A 19,746-nucleotide genomic window follows, 5' to 3' on the forward strand; every position below is an offset into this window, starting at 1 on the left:
GAAATGCTAGGACATGCTTTTCAATGCCTTTATTTTTAGCAGCATATAAAATCCCTGCTTCATCCATTGTCTGTTGCTCCACCTATTACCCTTGTATTCCCTGTAATGTGTTGCATCTGTCCCAAGGCATGTGTTGTTCCAGCAGCTTAGTATATCCTGAAATAAACAAGTTTCTTTCCTTCCTTATTCCTTCTCTTTTCTTAGGACCAAACTAAAAAAGCTGAATAAACCATTTTAAACCAGGTCTTGCTAAAGGTACAGAAGACCAATTTAGGTAACAGAGGAAAACAAAACAGCTGGAGTGAGATTCTATGCCGGGTTTGTATTCCCAGCTCAGGAGGAGTGGGGTCTAACAGAACTCTAAGCCACGTTTTGTGCCCTTCTGATCCCTGGATGCTCTGAGGGTTGGAATGGCCCCAGGAGCCTATTTGAGTTGGAGCAGCCTCCATGTGGGCCCCAGCACTGCTGGGAATTTCCACAGTACTGCCAGCTGTAGCCCTGCCCCTAAACCAGCTGGCTTCTGCCATGCTTGTGCTGGGAGGGAATCCACTCATTGGTGGAAGTTGGTCTATTAGGGCCTGTTATAGTCTATAAATGTTCTCAGAGTTTTTTGCCATTAACTTGAATGGGGCCATGAATTTCCATAGATGCCGTTCCTAGTTCTGCCACTGACTCATTTGTGACTCCAGCCAAGCCACTTAGGCCAGACTTACAAAAACATTTAGGTGCCTAAAGATGTAGATAGGTGGCTAGACGGATTTACAAACGTGCCTAACCAGAGTAGGTACCTAACTCCCATCTCGGTAGGTGTCTTTCTGCATCCTTAGGCACTTATTTACTTTTGGAAATCTGTCCCTTCATCTCTTGGTATCTCCATTTCCACCCTTGTAAAATGGATATAATACTTAAATTTTTAATATGCTTTCTTAGAAAGACTATAACAATGTTTAGTTTAAGGCTCACTAGGGTATCATTCAAGGAGATAGAAATCTTTTAAAATTGTATTCTTTTTAATGTATCCAGTCATACATTCCTCAGATCATTATAAAGCACCATCTACCATGCCACCATGACAAATAATGGTTATAGTCGCAAACCTAGCTTTTAAAAATTCTTCACTGCCCTCTGCTTTGTTGAGGATTGACGATGTGCTCAGTACTCTGCAGAAAATGGAAGACTCAGTCATTGCCCTGCTGGACTTTCCCTGACACCATTTTTGTTTTTTACAAATCAGAAATCTATAAAATCTCTTGTTACTTACATGATTTAAGCAAACAATGGGACTGCTTGCAGGCTTAAATTTTAAGCACAGGCATAAGTGCCTTGCTTAATTAGGGCCTACCTGAGTGCTGCTCCCCAAGGGGGGAGGAATATGGGCCAAGGTTTTCAAAAGTGTTTTGTTTTTTTTTGTTTTTTTTGGGTGCCTAACTTCAGTTGCCCTGAAAGGTCCTGATTTTTCAGACTGTGCCGAGCACATTCCCAATCTCAAAACGGGCATCCAAAATCTGTGGTGACACTTAAAAATCGTGGCCAGCCCTTTTTGAACGGCACACATTTTACCAGCTTGATCCTCATGTTGTTTGTAGTTAAAATATCTGTCATTAGAACCAAATCTTTGTTGTTGTCCCAATTCCTTGCCTTCCTAGGTGCATTTTTTTGAAGCGATTAATTCTGTTGAAAAATACAGAGCATAAGGCAAAGAAATGGGCCTCACCTCTAACTTATTGTCTGACTGTCATAAGTTCTATAACTTCCTTTTATTTTTAAATGTCTGTGACTTCTTGCATTTTGGATGTGTTGTCTAATTGATCAAGTGGGTGCTCAAAACAAGTGAGTAAACCATTGTGTAAGCTTCAGGAGTGGTATAAGAACAAATAATGTACAGGATGACATGGCAGTTTCTCACGATGCAGGAATTGGGGGGGAACCTAAGTGTCTTGCATCAGAAGCTCTATACACGATCTTAAACTTGTCAACAATAAGCATGTTTGTCTTGGCTCATGTAAACCAATAGACAATATTTGAATCAGATCATGGTTTAAATGAGTGAGGAGCAGAGTTCAGGATAAATATAGAGACTTTTGTAACTGAAAACGTTCTTCAATATTTTTAAAGTTCATTTGTGAAGTGGACCGCTTCTAACTCTTGTTAGCTGTCCTGATAGGTTAATTAGCTTGATGGGGCCATCGACTGGTGACTTTTTTTTTTTTGGCGTCATGGATTTGTTGTAATTGATAGAAAACCCTGAAAACTTGCCAAGATTCTTATTCAAAACTAGCAAAGGGTACTAAAGGAGCAATTTGCTTGTATTTGCCCAGTAAGCTGTAATGGATTTGAAGTAGTTATTCTGGTGCATTGGGTAAATTCTATATGTATTCTGGTATGCACTGTCATTGTGAAAGCACTTATTTCCTGATGCTGTAATTACTCCTTTAGAATTGTTATAGCTTATCCAGCGAACGTATATTTAGATACTCTGTAAACATTTGAAGGTTTCACACACACATAAAATAGTGCTTTGGGACACTACAATCTATTACACGGATCATTTTTTATTTTTAGATTATGGGACTAATTGGCTAGATAGTAACATCTCATTTAAAAGCATTTTTTAAGTTTATAATATAATAATTATCTCCTTCTTTCCCCTCTCCAATTAATAACACCGAAGATCCTTTTCTAATGCTGCTTAAAAAATAAAATGGCTCAAGTGTGCTAAGAAAGCAAGAGCCAAGTTCCAGCCCACAGCAAATTCTTATGGCAGAGTTCAAGCCATTGGAAATACATTTATAATGGAAATGCTGACACATTAATGAGCGGTGCAAATGTTTTTCTACAATTAATACATCATTTCACTTAAATCACCGTTCAGCAGGCTGAGCTGCTCTCAGCACTGCCCAATCCTGCTTTGTTTTATGCAGTAAATCTGAGATGATCTGCTCTGTATTTGCAGAATAATTTGAATATGTGTAGGTATTGGAAGAATAGGGTTTTAAGCAGGCATGTATTTATGGATATTTGGATTCACTTGCTTACCTCTCTCTAGAGAAATAGGGCAGGACTAGCCTGACAAAGCAAATAATGAAACAAAGGAAGTAGTGTCGGTCTCTTTAAAATTTTTTTTTCTTTTAGATTATTCATATGCCCAGACAATTTGGAGGATGACAATGAGAACTGACATAATGCAGACCCAGAGAAAGTGCCATGCATTGACTTCTTTAAAAGACAGAGTAAGATTAGGATGTCTGGGAGTCCCACAAGGGTTGTTGTGAAAATGAAAAATTGTTAGCAAAGGAGTCCCTTTCTGTGTGAGATTCTACCACCCAGAGTTTCACGGGGGGGCTGGACAGAGAGGTGCTGCAGACAGCTGAAGATACCTGGGTCTGCTTTCTGTATTTCATTTGAAGTAGAACTACGATTCTGATTTGACTGGAACCAAAATTGTGCTCATCCTTGTCCTGAGGAACTATATTCCCCAGACTGTACCCGAACTACCAGTGTGAATGGTTCATTTGCTTTCCAGATTAAAACGTTAACTATCTGGCACGGTGTCCTTAAGCACCTGTAAGTAATTGGAAGGTCATACCTCCTCCAGATGAGAGCAGCAAAATCCATACATCCTGAAGACCCAGTAGAACCCAGAAAGGAGGCACATACTTTCTTCCTCTCTCCTCTCTCCAGGCATGTGCTCCAGGGCAGGGGAAGTGGCATTTCAAGCAATTGTGTAAATCGATTGATTGACTAAAATCAAGACGATTGAAATTGGCAATTTAAATGCATGATTTCAATCAAAGTGGGAAGCTTTGATTTAATTAAACAATTTTTTCTTTAGAAAATAACTGAAGTAAGGTACGTTGTCACTGGTTGATACAACCATTAACACATGTTGATTTACAACTAAATGGAGCCTTTATACTAAATTTGGTGCATCTTTTTGCTGCTTAGGTGAGTGTACTATAATGATATAGAATTGCTTATATAAATGTATAGTTTAATATTTTCAGATTCTCATTAATTATATTTTAATATGTGAGAAAATAATGAATGATCTATTGCTTAATTACTAGCTTATTCACTTTTTGCTCTTGATTTGTGTTAAGCTGTATTAGGAATGGTAACTAGAATTTAATTAAATGCACAACAGTGTATAACATTAATTTTTATTAAACAAAACAACCTTCAATGTTTTGGATACATATGTTTTTATAAGAAAAACTTGTTTCACCTTTACAACTAAATGATTTATTAAAGGTAGAGAGAGAGAATTGTAGTCGTGAATTAAACTGAGTTATTTCAGGTCAGCCTAGGAAAATTTTCATATATGCCTAAGTGAAAGTGACTGGAGCGTAAGTTCTTATTCACCAAAGTCTCGTCAAAATGAAATGCTCTCTTAAATTACTTAATCTGTCCTTCAGACTTTTAAAATGAGTAGATCTCGTCCCTTCCCTCCTCATTTTTATTCATAGGCTGAACAAGCTTTCTACTTTTTCAACTCCCAATCCATATCTGAATTTTGAATGAATTAATCTAAATGAAGAAAATAATATTTTCGTGTGTGTGCAGAAGAGGCTGCTGCTGTCAAAAGCTGGTTTAACACTTCAACACACTCTGCTTCCAGGTGCTTAGCTAGTGACATCCACCAGTTCAGTGACATGACTTCCTTTAAAACGTCATCCGCAAATGTGTACTTGAAACTCCAGCCCTGAAATTTATTATGGTTGGCATGATTGATGGGCAATTATTAGATGCCTATGTCATAGTAGATGATCTACCCTAGTACTTTGGGTGGAGAATATTGGTAAGAAAATTAGGTGGATAAGTGCTCGATCCATCCACTTCTTTACTGCCTGCAATTTCATTTTGGTTTTTTTTTTTGTTTTGTTTCTTTCTTCAAATGTCTGGTTCTTCCCAAATGTCAACAGCATCAGCAATTTTTCTGCACCTCCAAATCAGAGGTCATGATAAAAAAAACAAAACAAAACAAACAACCCCCCCCCCCCCCCCAAATCAATTTTTATCCAACCTGTGTTGCAGTTCCTTGGAGCCGTGTTTCCCAACCCCTGGAGCAGAGTGCTGTAGGGGTGGGAGGAGAGGGAGCAGCGGGAGAAGCTGCCCCTTTCCATCCCACAGCAGCTCCATCTTCACTCTGTCCCATCAGCTGCCCCCACAAAGTTCCTTTTATTCAGGAGCAGCAGGCCCTTATGCATGACTGCAGCTCCCCACTCACCCACCACCATTGTTGGTCTGCGACCTGCAAAATGTTCATGCAATGGCCCAAATCCTATAATCCTTTGGACCCACAGAGCTAAGCCCTACTGCAGTCCACGGCAAGAACCAGGCTACTGGGCAGTGCCTGGTAGCTCAGCAGTCCAATCGGGGCCTTGTTCCAGGCACGGTCTCAGAAAACAAATCTTTAATAACCAGTCAGCCACAGCTTGACCCCATGTTTGTGTGCAACAGACACTTCCGTGGAGTGTGGGTGGCTATCAGCCACCTGTGTTGATGTCACAACATTCACAACTTTGAAAGCTGCTAGGTCTGAATTGGTCATTTCTGTCTAGAAATCAGGAATCTTTTTATCTGCACTAAAAGGCTGGTCAGCTTTCTATAAAATATCTGTGGCCTGCAAATCAGGCTAGAATTCTTACTAGATCAAGCTTGTCTAATGAACTTTCTTGTGTTTCCTATTCACATATACAACAAAATGTCTTTTCTGCTGGTATCTTAGTGCCTCTTCTTCTGATTCCATCTGAAAACTAGAATGGCAGACACCGGTGCAAATGAAAAGAGAAAAATAATTGCTTTTTTTTTTTTCTTTCCCCTTTTTGAACCACTTTGGTTTTGGTTCAATTCTGGGATAAAGATTCAGATCTGTTCTAATTTTATCTGAACTGTGCCTAGGCAGAATAGTTCATAAATGAAATGCAGGTTATTTTAAATTATAGAAGAATGTTGGTTAAGATGCCAGAAAAAATGGGGATATAAGTAGTTAAATATTTGATTTAAAAAAAAAAAAAAAAGTACCTCCTACTAAAAAATAACCTTTATGAAGAAGGAGAATAAAACAACTCTACCACTCTGCTTCAAAAACAAAAGAAAACCATAAAAATGTTCTTAGGAATGAGTAATGATCATGGATTCAGGCTTCTTCTGCAGACTTTTGCTAAACTCAGCAGAATCTGATTTCATTAAAAAGAGAGCATTTCTAGCACTTCTGCTAGCAGAAATAGCCCTTCCTTTATGCTGCTGTTTTGTTTGCTCTGCAGCCAACCAGACTTAAACAACATGCAGCACCATCAAAATGTGAACTACTTCCATTTGTCTTAATGTAGTATTAGCATCAGCGGGGCCTGATCCTGATCCTTTATTTCCCACTGCTCCCCGCCAAGTGCAGTCCATAGGGAGATTCACAGAATGCTGGATCACACCCAAGTTTTTACTAACTAAAGATTTTTTTTTAAAAGACTGTTAGTCTAAAACAAATGCCCAGCTCTAGAGTAAGTGAAGCTTGTTTTATAAAATGTCTAATGTTCTCCCAAAAAGGAACGTAACATTTTAAAATGTTTCCAAAGCACATCCGAGATCTCTCTTAACGTGGTATGTTACCAAATAAATATTTAGGCTAAGTGTAGAAAGTAATGTAGTGTTTAATGCATTCACAGTACTAAATCCATTTAGCTGTTTTGTTGTTTGCATTCCTCAAAAATATGCCATCTTGTTTATGCAGTTCAGGGCACCCTCACCTGTATTTCCCTTCAGTGGTCCAGCAAGGCACCTACTCAAGCTTCTGGCTCCCCAGGCATTGCCTTTCAGGGTGGAGACCCATGTCTTTCTCTTCTGACTTGGGTATTTCCAGGCTGCACAGTTCCCTGCTTGCACTGTTACCTCCAGAACAGACAGGTTGCCCCAGGGCGCTTGCTTGCTTTCTCTTCGGAGACTGATCATAGGTGTATTTGTTCCACTTAGAGAGCACTGTATGTTACCTTATAAGGAAGTCTACTTTATTCTTAAGGTAAAAAGCATTACAGAGAAAACATGTTAAAACCATAAAAGTATCTACATATATGCCAATAAGCTTACCAGGGTTCATCCCAGCCCCATCACGGATTCTGACAGGAATGGTCCTTCAAACCCCCTCTGGAGGGCAGTTCCCTGTGGTTACAAGTTCATTACAGTTTCGGCTCAGAACAAGCACTCAGTCTTATAAGGCCTTAGTAGGCACAGTCCTTCAAACCTACCCGAAGGATTGAGGCCCTCCAAGGACCAAGGGTCCCATCTGTTTGCTGGATCGGGAGGAATGTCCTGAGCCAGTTTAAAACCAGGCTGTTTAGCCAAAAACCCTTTTTGTCTGCTGGTCCCTGGAAAATCCAGTTTGAACTTATATACGCATACTCCTCCAGGAGGGTGGCTTCAAAGGGTTAGTAAGAGAGGAAGTATGTTAGCGTCCCCGCTCCCTACTAGGGAAGGTACATACATTGCCACGATAACACATACACAATTGCATTTTTAATACAATGTACCCCAAAGGTATTCAATTTTTCTTAATTCCATAAGGTTAATTTATGATATTACAGAACATTGTCGGTCTGTCACACTTGTCAGCACAATTATACAGTGGGCCCCCTATGCATGAGCCATTCATTTAACGTTTGGCAGCTCTGATTTAGAGGGATAAAAAGTTCAGTATATCTTGCCAGTATTCTACAGATATTGGTTGACCTTGGTAATGACAATTGGGTCTGCTGATCTTCTTCCACTGTAAAGAGTCCAGGTCTCGTCATCTTTCTAAAGTTTGTGTGACTGTTTTTAGGTGGAAATTATTAACCTCCTTTCCCCACTTCCTATCAATTCAGATGTCAAATAGGACCTGGCTTATTGGGATATCCTGTTGGACGACTCTTCCCAATTAAGAAAGTATTTTTAGGACAAACACAAAAATGTAAAATTAAATAAAATACTGTAGTGAATACAAATGATACTCTGTAATTCGTAGTTTTCTTTATTTGACAGTTTCTGTATTAAGATTGGAATTTACAAATTTCACATCTATTTTCCACTTGGCTAAGTCTCACATGTCACTGTCAGATTTATAATTATTAAGGGTCCAGTTCCCACTAAGATCATTAGCAATTATGCCATTGACTTGTATGGGAGCAGGATCCGGGTCTGAACAAATGTACAGTCCTGATTTAAGCCGTAGTCCATAACTTTTGTTGTCATTAGGCTATATTTGTTCCCTGAAGTCCTGACAAAGGACCCAATTCAGCAAAGCTCTTAAGCACTGACTTCAGTGGGAGTTAAGCATATGCTTAAGGGCTTTACTGAACTGGGGCCACAATGCCTGTCCTGGTTAAGTAGAATAACTGATACACAAAGGCCTCAGGGCTTGCATTTGCTAAATGGAATTGCCAAAAGGTGGGCACATAAGGGTCCACTACCCTAGCTGGTATTATTACTACTGCTGCTAAATAGATGCCTGGTACATTGTATGAATCTACACAGCCTATGGATGACCCTCCTTGGGACAGCTCTGTGATGTCATCTTAGGCCCTGATCCTGCAGTGTGCAACATGTGGTTTGACTGCAGTGCCTGTACAGAACCCCACTGGCACTCCGTGTGGATGCAGCAGTCCATCTGTATGCTGCAGAGCTGACGTCTTAGATTAGAAACTTTTTGGGGCAGGAACCATATTTTCTTTTCCTGATTTACAGCGCCTAGCACAGCAGGGCCCTAATCAGGATCAGGGCCTCTGTGCACTTTCAAAATGTAATTAATCCTCTCTTTCCTGCAGCCTGCCCTCATGTTATGAGCACGTTCTTTGGGTTTAGTGGTACACAAAGAGATCAAAGAGAACAGTCAGATGGGATCTCAGGAGATTATTTCTTTTCTTTTTAATAAGACAAGAATATTCTTGAGATCAAAAGTGTTTGCGATCAGCCATTGAGAAGGTGGCCAGACCTCCCTTTGCTTGGGGGCATTTATTTCAGATCAGCTAGGGAGTGTAGAGTTTCAGCTCCTGTGCAATCATTCTCTGGGATGGTGAGGATACTGCTGTTGGGCAAGAGATTTTTGCCTTGCCTAGGTCAAATTCGCCCTCAAATATTCCTGTGTAACCCCTATTGTATTCAAAAGGGGGTTACGCATAAGTCATGGAAGGCAGGATTTGGTGCATGAGGGAGGTGGGAACTTGATCGCATGAAATGGCATTCCCAGCTAAAGGTGTCCTGTCAGCCTTCTGGTACGGACAGATATTTTCTAGCCTTCAGAGACACTGGCCCAAAACTGGGAAAGCACAAGAGCGCTTGCTTCAGTGCTTTCCCAGTTAGGGATGCTTTCCAGAGTCTCGTCTAGTGTGAACCTGAAACCTAGTCATTGGGGGGGAGGGAGAATGTTAAATAGCTTCAGGTACTAAGCTTATACAGTGCCTGGCACAGTAGGGGCCTGTTCTCAGTTGGTCCCTAGGTTGACTCAGGCACTGATGTTTTTAGTATGGCACTGCCTGTCAATCTTTGTGTCCTTACAGTCTTGTTTCCCTAATTTAAAAATAAAATCTGTCGTCCCCGTCCCCCCCCCCCCCCCCCCCCCCCCCCCCCCCATCTCCCCATCGTCTGCTGCATCAGGTGATGGATTGAGAGACCACATAATCAAAATTGACTGCCTAAACCAAGGAAACAATGAAACTACCCATACACAGAGGGTTGTCCCATTCATGAAGTAAAGTGGTAAAAAGATAACATCCAAGAAAACATTCTAAGTAAAAACCAGTGCAAATAATTGACAATTGCACTATTCTGCACTTTCCAATCTTGAAAATGAAGGCAGAGTAAAATTGGTTAGCTCTAGCCTGCTCTGCTTCCATAAGTAATGAAACCAGACTGCTCAACGGGGTGGAAGTTTTGTTTCCAGGTCCTTCACAACCGTCTCAGTATTTCTCTTACCTCTCTAGTCATTTTCCTGGTGTAAATTTGGAAGAGACAGTGAAGCTTGGCCATTAATGTACAATCGTTTCATGGCTTTAATGTACTGAAGATATAAATAGGTCTGTCCCTCTCAACAATAGGACATGACGGCAACAGGTGTTGGCCTGTGCTAGTATTTTGCATGATACGAGTACTCAAATACATCTTGAGCTTTTTATTGGTTTCAATGTTGTGTGTGTGTTCTTCCTTTTGTTAAATGTCAGTTGACATTTAGCAAGGGACAGTTATAAACTAAGATGCTTGTTAATGTGGTAGAAATAAAAACCAGCATTTTTGGGGGGCTGGTAGTTTATACAACTTCGGTGTATAATGTATTTATGTGCAGTGCTCTGAATTTATTAGCAGAAAAAATAAGGGGACTTTAACACTGGGTATTAATAATGGGACATAGAATCTCTTGAATGTGGTTGAGCCTGGTTTGAACCTAGCTCAGATCCACAGTGACACCGTTGTTACAGTACTATCTAATAGTTGCTGCTAGGGCTATGGGCCGGATTGTAATATTCTTACTCATGTTGAATAGTTTATACCACAAATAGCTCTACTGACATAAATGACACTTCTTGTGCAACAAGGTACTGCTCAGTGTCAGTTGAGTTCTGTAGCTTGGGCTGTAACTCACCCATTCTGCAATGAGGATGCAGGTACCTGGCGTTCTCAGCAAAGAGGCCAAGCAGTTTAAGCAGGGAGAATAAATGTCTCATCCCCTGGAGGAGGCCAACGTAGGGAATCTTGCACTGCCATTGCTGGTGCTCTTGTGTACTTTGAATAGAGGATGTTTGTTTCCAGTGATGTTAACCTGGCATCTTTAACAAGCACAAAGTGTTTCCTTGCTCTTTCATTCACACAAAATTAAAAAGAATGTTCAAATAACAAACAGGGGAAAGACTTAGTGCAGTTACTATTAAGCATTACCCTTTCATTTAGCTCATTCTTCTCTTTTTCAGATGTGAGAGTTGTGTGGAGTTGCTGTTTGTCAGGGGGGCCGGAAACTGTCAGGAGTGCGATACCCCACTGCGGAAGAGCAACTTCAGAGTGCAGCTCTTTGAAGACCCTGCCATTGACAAGGAGGTGGAAATTCGGAAGAAAGTATTGAAAATGTGAGTATTGTAGTTCAGAAAAGTAAATTCAAATGGACTTAAATTATTTCCATCTTCAAAAAAGAGATTTATTGTTGCCTGTGTGTGTCTGTATAGCGATTCGAGTGTCTTAATTTTTGTTTAACTTTGAAGGTTTTAAGTGTCTAATTTTATTTGAAAAAGGAATTGATTTGCTCTGCAAACCATGTAGCTTGTTGACCTCCCGAGAAACCGAGGCTCCACATGACCTTGAGGGATCCTTGCTTTCCTAAGCCAGTCTAATGTGTGTAATGTGGGGGTACTGTGCTAGCCTCCTTGAAGAGGGTTTGCCTTCCAAATAGAATTGGTTCTAGAGTGCAAAGACATAGTTGCTTTGTCCTTCTGAGGTGAGTCAGTGAGTGGATCAAGGAACAGGAGCCTTATTATTGCACCTGGATCGAATTTTTTGAACCATGGAGTTTGAAGACCTGAAGGCCCCCCAAATGAAGACTGGGGCTGGAGCCTGGACTCTAGAACCCTGCAAGTTGGGAGGGTCCCAGAGCTCTGGCTCTAGTCCAAGCCTGGAAGTCTGCACAGCAGTGCAACAGTCCCACAGCCTGAGTCCTGCAAGCCCAAGTCGTCTGGTATGTGTCAGCCTCAGCTTTTTCTTTGCTGTGTAGACATACCCTTAAGTCTTCTGTGCTTGACATGTATGGAAATATTAGTATTGCCATCAGTGCTGTGGAGCCGTATAGATGTGCCTAGGAAGGAATCTAATGTGCTTTATTTGTCAAACATTTCCTGAATCTTTTTTGTTGTCTCTATTGTTACAGGCATACTTGCTGACAGGTATTTTGAAATAAATTACCAAAATAATTGAAACTGACGTGATTATATTGTGGTGGTTTAACAAAATATACAAAATTTTCAAATATTGTGCGCAGAATTTTTAACTTTGGGGCACAGAATTCCCTTAGCAGTAAAAATTTGTTGTCCTCTCACCTTTATTGTTGAAAACTGTTTGTCACAAATAAAGGATTATGTGAAAAGAGTTATTGACCCTAAAGAGAGAAATCTCACAGCATTTTATATTTACTGCATGCATAACTTTTGTCTGTCCCTCATTTTGGATCATTGTGTCCCACATGGAAGGTGTGAGTGGATGGGCTCAAATACAGTGGCACCTATTGGCTGCACCAGAGCTGGGTACAAAGCCAAACTGCATACGCTTCAGCCATTTCCACCAAGAGTTGAGGGGATTGCTCTCTAATTGAGAGTACTCCCAGTAAGTCTGCCCTTTTTATTAGGAGTGTCTGAGGAGCTGGTCTGGAACTGGTACACTCTAGCCTATGCCTCCACTCTTTGCAGCCCCAGACATGTGATAAAGACCCAGCTGCACCACTGGTTGGTGGTGGTGGCCCCTTCACTTTGGAAATAAGCAGTCATATTTCACTTTAAAGGAGCCAGACAATAATCTTCGACCATATGTGCTGTGCATGAAATGAGCACAACGTCGAATTAAACTATCAGCTTAGTGCATTATGCAAACACTTGTTTCTCGTCTCGCTCAGATACAATAAAAGAGAAGATGACTTTCCCAGTCTGACAGAATATAATGATTTCCTGGAAGAAGTAGAAGAAATTGGTAAGTCTTAATGCTTGCATTTTTGATGTGCTGTGCTCATGAGACCACAGGCTTTTATCTTCTGACTGCCTAGGAGAATATCAAAGCTGAATATCTTTAATAGGATTTATCATGGTATCTGATGTTTATCTAATTACTTTCTCCTTACATTTTTAATCATATTTGTCCAATTGGGGGACATATTTAAGTAATAAACATTTTATCTGCAAGAGAGAAAAACTATGATGCATAGAGGAAGTGGTGTTTTATTGCTGGAGAGCAAAGGCGCACACAGGGCATTGTTGGTGCTGCAATAGAAAAGATTAAACAAAAAAGAAAATTCAGATTCTTCTTATATGCCTCCGTTAGCTTTATTTACCATGACAGAAGCCATATGGTGTCTTTCATCATTTTGCTTCTGTGAGTACAGTAGTTGGAAACTGCTTTGAAGCAGATGACCTTACATACCACTGTGGCAGCATTTTATGTTGCTACACAGGAGTGGAAGGTTTAGGAGCAGACGCTGAACTCTTTCTCCTTGGATTGCTGAAGCACAGCTTTGCCCTTTGGGAGAGGGATTCGTTTGTCTTGGAGTTCATTTTTTGCTTTTATAGAGTTACTTGGGATTTATGGAAGGGTGATGGAGTCTGCAAAGACAAAAATAGAAGTGTTCAGAGGAGTTGCTCTTAAATTGTTTGGGTTTTGGAGGAGGATTTAAGGGGCCAGGGGCTTTCAGGAAAGGTAATGATTGAGGTTTAAAAGAAGATACTGTGTTAGTGATTCTGCTCCCTTTTTAGCTCTTCAGAGGAATCCTTGCTCTTCTTTGCTAAACTTTGCTGGTGGTCTCTTCAGAGAGTTGAATCCCATACCTTTGCAGTTATAAGTAACATGTTGTGTTATTATTGGCATTGGAAGGTTGAAGCTGGAGAGCTAATGTGTGTGGCTGGGAAAACGTTAGATATAGTCATGGAGGCCATAGCCTTTGGGATGGGTGGGGGGAGGTTCTAGCAACTTGGACAGATTGTTGAAATGATTCTGGGAGAATCTGTTTTGTGCTTATGAGAAGGAAAAGAATATTTTGCAGCATTTGCTATAGGCTTCTATCTCATTATTGCTATTACCAGGGCTTGAAACATCCATTTGCCCAGGTGAGTGGAAAGCATGGCTGAGTGAGTCAGCAGAGACTGAAGATTTTATTTGTTTTTTGCTCTCATGGTTGATGATAAATTGCCAAACATGAACCAAGTACAAATCAGCACCGTGCTACAGGCCATGGCCCTTGTACACAATCACTGTTGTCTGCTGATGCAGCATGCAGATTAGGAAGCTGGTGTAGGTGGAAGCAGAAATTGATCTTCTATTGGGGTTTGAATAGGTTTTATAATGGTAGATGTCAAAAGTTGCTTGAAGTTCAGCTGTACATTGCTCTTGGTGCCTGACAAATAAAAAGTAAATAAGGATTAAAATAAAGATGTCATTTATAGAACAAATATGTAAATCATGCAGAAGTGTACATCTCTGTGACCCTGGGACATTTGTTGCTGTTTCCCGAATGATTATTTCTTTGCAGTTCAACTCGAGCGCATGTTGTTTGCAGTGTCTTCTGTCGTTGGATGTGATCTATAACTGTATTTGAAAGATTAATTTTCCTTTCACAACAGGCCTGTTATGCGTAGTCTTTTTATTTATTTATTTTTTTGAATAGAAAGAGCAGGGAGAATGCTGGGTGATATAGCAACAAACATTACAGTACTCACCTGCCAGTATATCCATGCTCTCTCTCTCTCTCTCTCTCTCTCTCCCCCCCTCTCTCTCATACGCATTTTGAAGTGGTTTAAAATTTGGTCATTAAAAAAAAAAAATGCTTTGGGCAAAATTGTTACACAAGGTCTTGAACAGAAACCACATTTTAAAATAATTTTCCCCATGAAAATTCAGTTTGACAATTTTTAGACCATTGTAAACATTTGAGTATCATTAACACCAGGAAAAAACGAATGGAATAAGTTTTGCCTTTGGGCTAGTTGTGCATGTTGCCCATTGAACTCAATGGGATGTACATGTGCCTAACAGAGAGCAGGATTCAGTCTTAAAGAGCACTGCTACAAGTACAACAATATGAGCCAGACCTTTTCCCTACTCTTCTCTCTTCCCCCGCCCGCCCGCCCGCCCCCCCCCCGGTATCACTTTGTAAACTATTTTTTAAAAAACTTAGTTCTAAGCTTTTTGAGCCAGGGACTTTTTAGGATGTGCATGTACAGTGTTTAGCACAGTATGGCCCTAATGCTTGGGTAGAGTCTTTAGGCATTACTACCATACACGTAGTTGTTAATTACTGCTTTTTAAACCCCTCATTTGACTATATTGAATGCAAGGTGACTACTATGCATGTGCCCTAGGGGTAAGAACTTATTTTTCTACTTTTCAAAGCCCTTTTTATTGTAACCATTGTGTAATGACTTGTTCATGCCAGAATCACTCTACTTACTGGATGTAAAGAACTAGTACTTGTGACTTTTTTTCACCAGCTTTCTCTATGGTTCATATAGACTTCATTAACAAAGGAAACGACACAATGCAAAGGCAAGCAGCTCTATCCAAATGTAAAAGACAACAAAGATACCTACAAAAGTTCCTACACCTGCCCCAGCCAAAATGTCCCTTATTTGACCTGAGGGGAGATGAGTAATTCAAAGTAATTCTAACTGTGCAAGCACTTTTCAAAAAATACACTAAAAAGAGAAATGAGAGGGAACATTCATAATTCATCATCTCTAATTTAGGATTTTCCAATTTGAGTGTTTATTTTTCCACCCTCCCTGTAAAAGGGTATGGGCAGAAGGGATTGAGACATTTTGCCAGCTTCAGTTGACGCTGAAAGCAGTATTTTTGGGGTAGGGGGTGGAGCTTTGGCAGTCATCTCTGTGCCACTTCCAGTCTCAAGTGGCAATGGGTATTCTGATGGTAATGGCTGAGAAGCAGAGGTTGGAAATGCTGTGGTAAGAAAACTGGTGTGTGTGTTAAACCCATGCTTACCAGTAATTTTTTAACTTAATTGTAGCTTTCTTATACCAGTAACATCTACATTGAGTACTAAGTCATGTGTATAATATATCACTGGATAACGATTTACAATTTTGGGTTTTATTATATATTGGCTAATTAATGGGCCTGAGAATTAGGAAAGTGCTAACCTGTAGGAGAAATATCGATTGACCTTTTTTAATTGTATTGGTAAGGTAGCACAATAAATCAATTTTTACCTTATTAGGAAGTAGAAAAAGAAATCTTGACTACATCCCAGCTGATAACACAAGCTTCATTGTAAAGTAAATCGACTGCCCATTGTCAGATGGTTTTGTGACCTCCAAACACTTTGATTGCTTTGTAAAGTCCATAAGATCCTAGTTTAGTAGTAATTTTAATCTGTTGGGGCTAAGTCTTATTCTTGCTTCTACAGTCCTGGGTGGCCCTGATACAGCAGAATCTATGCATTTCCCCTGTGGATAAGGGCGAGCACATGGATTCTGGGGGGTTAATGCAAGTAATCCATGTACCTAGTTTGCTGTTTAGGTCTGCTTCAGCAAGAACTCCTTATGTCCCAGAATGGAAGGGGTTAGGGATGGGCCAATGAATCATTGACTGCATATACCTGCCAACCATTCTCCCTCCTAGGAGAATCTTGCTTGAATATCCTTCAATGGCAAGAATTCTTACTAGGTACCATTGCCATCCACGTTAAAAGAAGCAGTAATTAGGAAGAGAAGGCTCAAAGTTGGTAATCTCTTCAAGGGAAGGTGTGAGAGATTTTGATGATGCTGATTTAAACACCAGTGGTGGATTTATTTACCATAGACAATGCTGCTTTCTCAAACCAATGATTGTTCCACATGGCTTTAAGGTTTGTCTCAAAGGTTTATTCTAAATTCCATAATAGAGTAGGAGATTGTTTTTCCTTTTGTTATGAGATTACAGTTAGTAGCATTTTTAAAAATAGTGAGAGAATCTCATGGACAAGGATTGATTTCAGGAAAGCTATGGAGTTTTGCCTAAATAGAATTAAACCTTTCAGAAAATACAATAGGCTTCTTGTTGTTGTATTTCAACAGCTGTCTAAAGGCAGGTCAACTTCTAAACCAACCAATGCGAGATGGATAAGGAAATAAATAAGTCTCACATACAAATCGGCTTCTGTTTCTTTACCCTTTAAGATTTTCAGGCCTATTATATGAGCTTATGTTATGCTTCATCATAGACAGCAGTAAGACTGGCTTCCCTTTGAGATCTTTGCAGAGTAGCCATCTGCTTTACTAGTCATATTCATATTTTTACTGATTTTTCGCTAGGAGTAGTGTAGGATTCCTGGTTTTAACTCTTTACTTGTTTGTTTGATACTCTCGTTCAATTGTTGCTATTAAAATAAAAAAATTTAAAACATTGGTTAGGAAGCAGCACAGTTTGAAGATTTAGCTATTAGACTACGCAATTCAGAGTTTTGATTAGCTGATGACCAGCAAAGAAGGCTCTGCATCCAAGAACTTAGCTTGCCTGCTTGCTAATATAGATTTTTATAGCAGTTTTTGTTTGTTTAACTCGCAAGGGCAATTTATGATACTGCTCTTGGTATGAAAACAGCTGGGCGCTTTATGGTCATTAAGACCAATTCTAACTAATGTTTTAAACCCTGATGTCTAGACGTTTTCTGGGAGTTATGGGGAAGTGAATCTGTTTGCTGCCTGTGGCCTGCCTCCCTAATGAGAATTGTGATTTAGCCCTTAGTCAATACCTATTCCCCCTGCAACCTGCTGCCTTCATTGCCAGTTCCTGACTGCTTCCTCAGGCTAGGCAGTGGAAAAAAGGGATGAACAGTGAAGTTGCAAAATTGGCAGATGATACAAAATTACTCAAGATAGTGAAATCTAAAGCAGATTTCAAAGAGTTACAAAGGGATCTCCCAAAACTAGGTAGCTGGGAAACAAAAAGGCAGATGAAATTCAATGTTGATAAATGCAAAGTAATGCATATTGGAAAACATAATCCCAGCTATACAAACACAATGATGGGGTTGTGGAATTCATTAATTCTGAAAGTCAGGCTAAAATAAACTGAAAATCCTTTCAGTCACCACTTATTTGTAAGAAAGGAACATAAAGTGTTTGTTCACTTGGCTATAATCTAGCACTTCACTTTGTATTCATCACATTCAGTCCTGTTTGCTGCAATTGAAAGCATTACAAGTTTCCCTCACCTAGGGATAAATATTGAGCATTGTGGGTGGGAACCTAGGTCCATGAGTCCTGTTTGAAGTGTCAGGGTGAAAACTAGATATCACAGAATCATAGAAGATTAGGGTTGGAAGGGACCTCGAGAGGTCGTGTAGTCCAACCCCCTGCTCAAAGCAGGACCAACCCCAACTAAATCATATATTGCGTTAGCTATCCCTAAACGTTTTAGGCAGCTACAAAGTTTAGGCAGCTACAAAGTTTGTCATGCTTTACTGATGCTATGCTGGTTTTTGTTTTGTTTTTTTTTATGCCCAGACCAATGGAATTAGCATTCATTTTTCAGGAAGCATGGCTAACTCGCTGGTTACAAGAATGTGCTGTATTTTTCTATAGTTACTTTAGTTTGAAATATAAGCTGCTTCATGCCCCTCCCCACCATTCTTGTGCCACTTCATCGCTTCTAGCTCCTTGTCATTTCATTCCAACTATAAGCTACTCAGCAGCAACCTATGTCTGTCATTGTCTGCCTCTTTTTTTCATTCTGTCAGCGATACCTTTGTTCTTTTGTTCCTTTCTGCCGCTCCCACCACTATGCCGCTGCCTTTGCTGCCCTCTATTCATGGAATGCCCTCACCTGGCCTCCTTCAGAACTCTCCCAAAAGTTCACTTTGGTTGTACTATGCAAAATGTGGGTGAAGGAATGATGTAAATCAGATGGACAAACATAAGCTAATGGAATCAATGTGATGCATTCCTGCCTACTGTTACAGTACTTCTGATTTTTTTAATCTATCAGTCTCACTTGTGTCATGTCGAATTACTGAGCACTTACATGTGTAAATATAAGGTAACGATGTGGCACCACTATGGTATCTGAGCATCTCACAGTCTTTAATATATTTTCCCTCTCAACTGCACTACAAGGTAGGGCAGTGCTATTATCCTCTTTTTGTAGATGGAGCAAGGGAGGGAAACTGAGGCACAGAGAGACAGTGACTTGCCCAAGGTCACACAGGAAGTCTGTGGCAGAGCAGGTATTGAAACCTGGGCTCCCGACTCACAGGCTAGTGCCTTAGCCACTGGAATATCCTTCCTCTCCTCACAATTCAGATAGTGTGCGCAATCTTTGTGGCCAGGACTGTGTCCTCTCTTGCTCATGAGGGCGAGCTTCCCTGCTCTTTCATGTCAATGTAGCTCGTCCATGTTCTGGAAGGACCACATATAGAGTGTGAGTGGACTGTACAGTCTCCATGTTGATTCACTCCATGGTGTGTTTTGCTGAGTGTGTCAAAGTTGCCATCTGGGCTAGTTTCAGGGATGTGGCGGTGTCTCTGGTGTCCCCTCTGAAGTGGACCGAGGCCACCAAATGGTCTTCATATGATAATGACTTTGAGTCAGAATTGATTTGACCCCAATTTGAACCAGTGACCTAAAGTGAAAGGCTCTGTATCCAATTACTAATCCCCTGCACCACCTAGTTCTTTCAATCCACCTGCTACAGAAGCTGTTCTATTCCTGGAGGCATCTTTAGTTCAAATATAGATGATGGAGAACATTCGGTGAAACAAAGGGAGCTGGCTGGCTGCATAGTCTTCATCTGGTTGTATAATTTAAATGAGGAAATTCTCCTAATATTTGTTGTGTACACAAAAAGGTTTAGCACAATATATAGCATTTAGTAATAGGTTAACTTGTTTTCTTTCTATGGATTTCTGCATAAATGTGGAGGTTTTCAGCGAGGGTAAATGAAGCTATCCTTGTGCTTCTTAACTCTTAAAGAACATATGAATCTAGATTTCCACCATATAGTAAAGCAACAAAGTCCTATCAAAGTCCTTGTGCCAAGATGACCCGTATG

General features: G+C 40.3%; 1 protein-coding gene across 1 annotated transcript in view; it reads left to right on the top strand.

Annotated features, from left to right (window-relative positions):
* The window catches only part of MNAT1 (MNAT1 component of CDK activating kinase), a 183,825-nt gene that overhangs the window by 33,376 nt on the left and 130,703 nt on the right, over positions 1-19,746 (top strand). Inside the window, exons 2-3 of the mRNA XM_067554908.1 lie at positions 10,929-11,081; positions 12,611-12,684. Coding sequence (XP_067411009.1) covers positions 10,929-11,081; positions 12,611-12,684 — 227 coding nt within the window. The remainder of the gene's footprint in view (positions 1-10,928; positions 11,082-12,610; positions 12,685-19,746) is intronic.

The sequence above is a fragment of the Emydura macquarii genome, unplaced genomic scaffold (genome assembly GCF_026122565.2).
Source record: "Emydura macquarii macquarii isolate MOO-44397 ecotype Brisbane River unplaced genomic scaffold, CSIRO-AGI_Emac_v2 contig_1551, whole genome shotgun sequence".
Lineage (NCBI taxonomy): Eukaryota > Metazoa > Chordata > Testudines > Chelidae > Emydura > Emydura macquarii.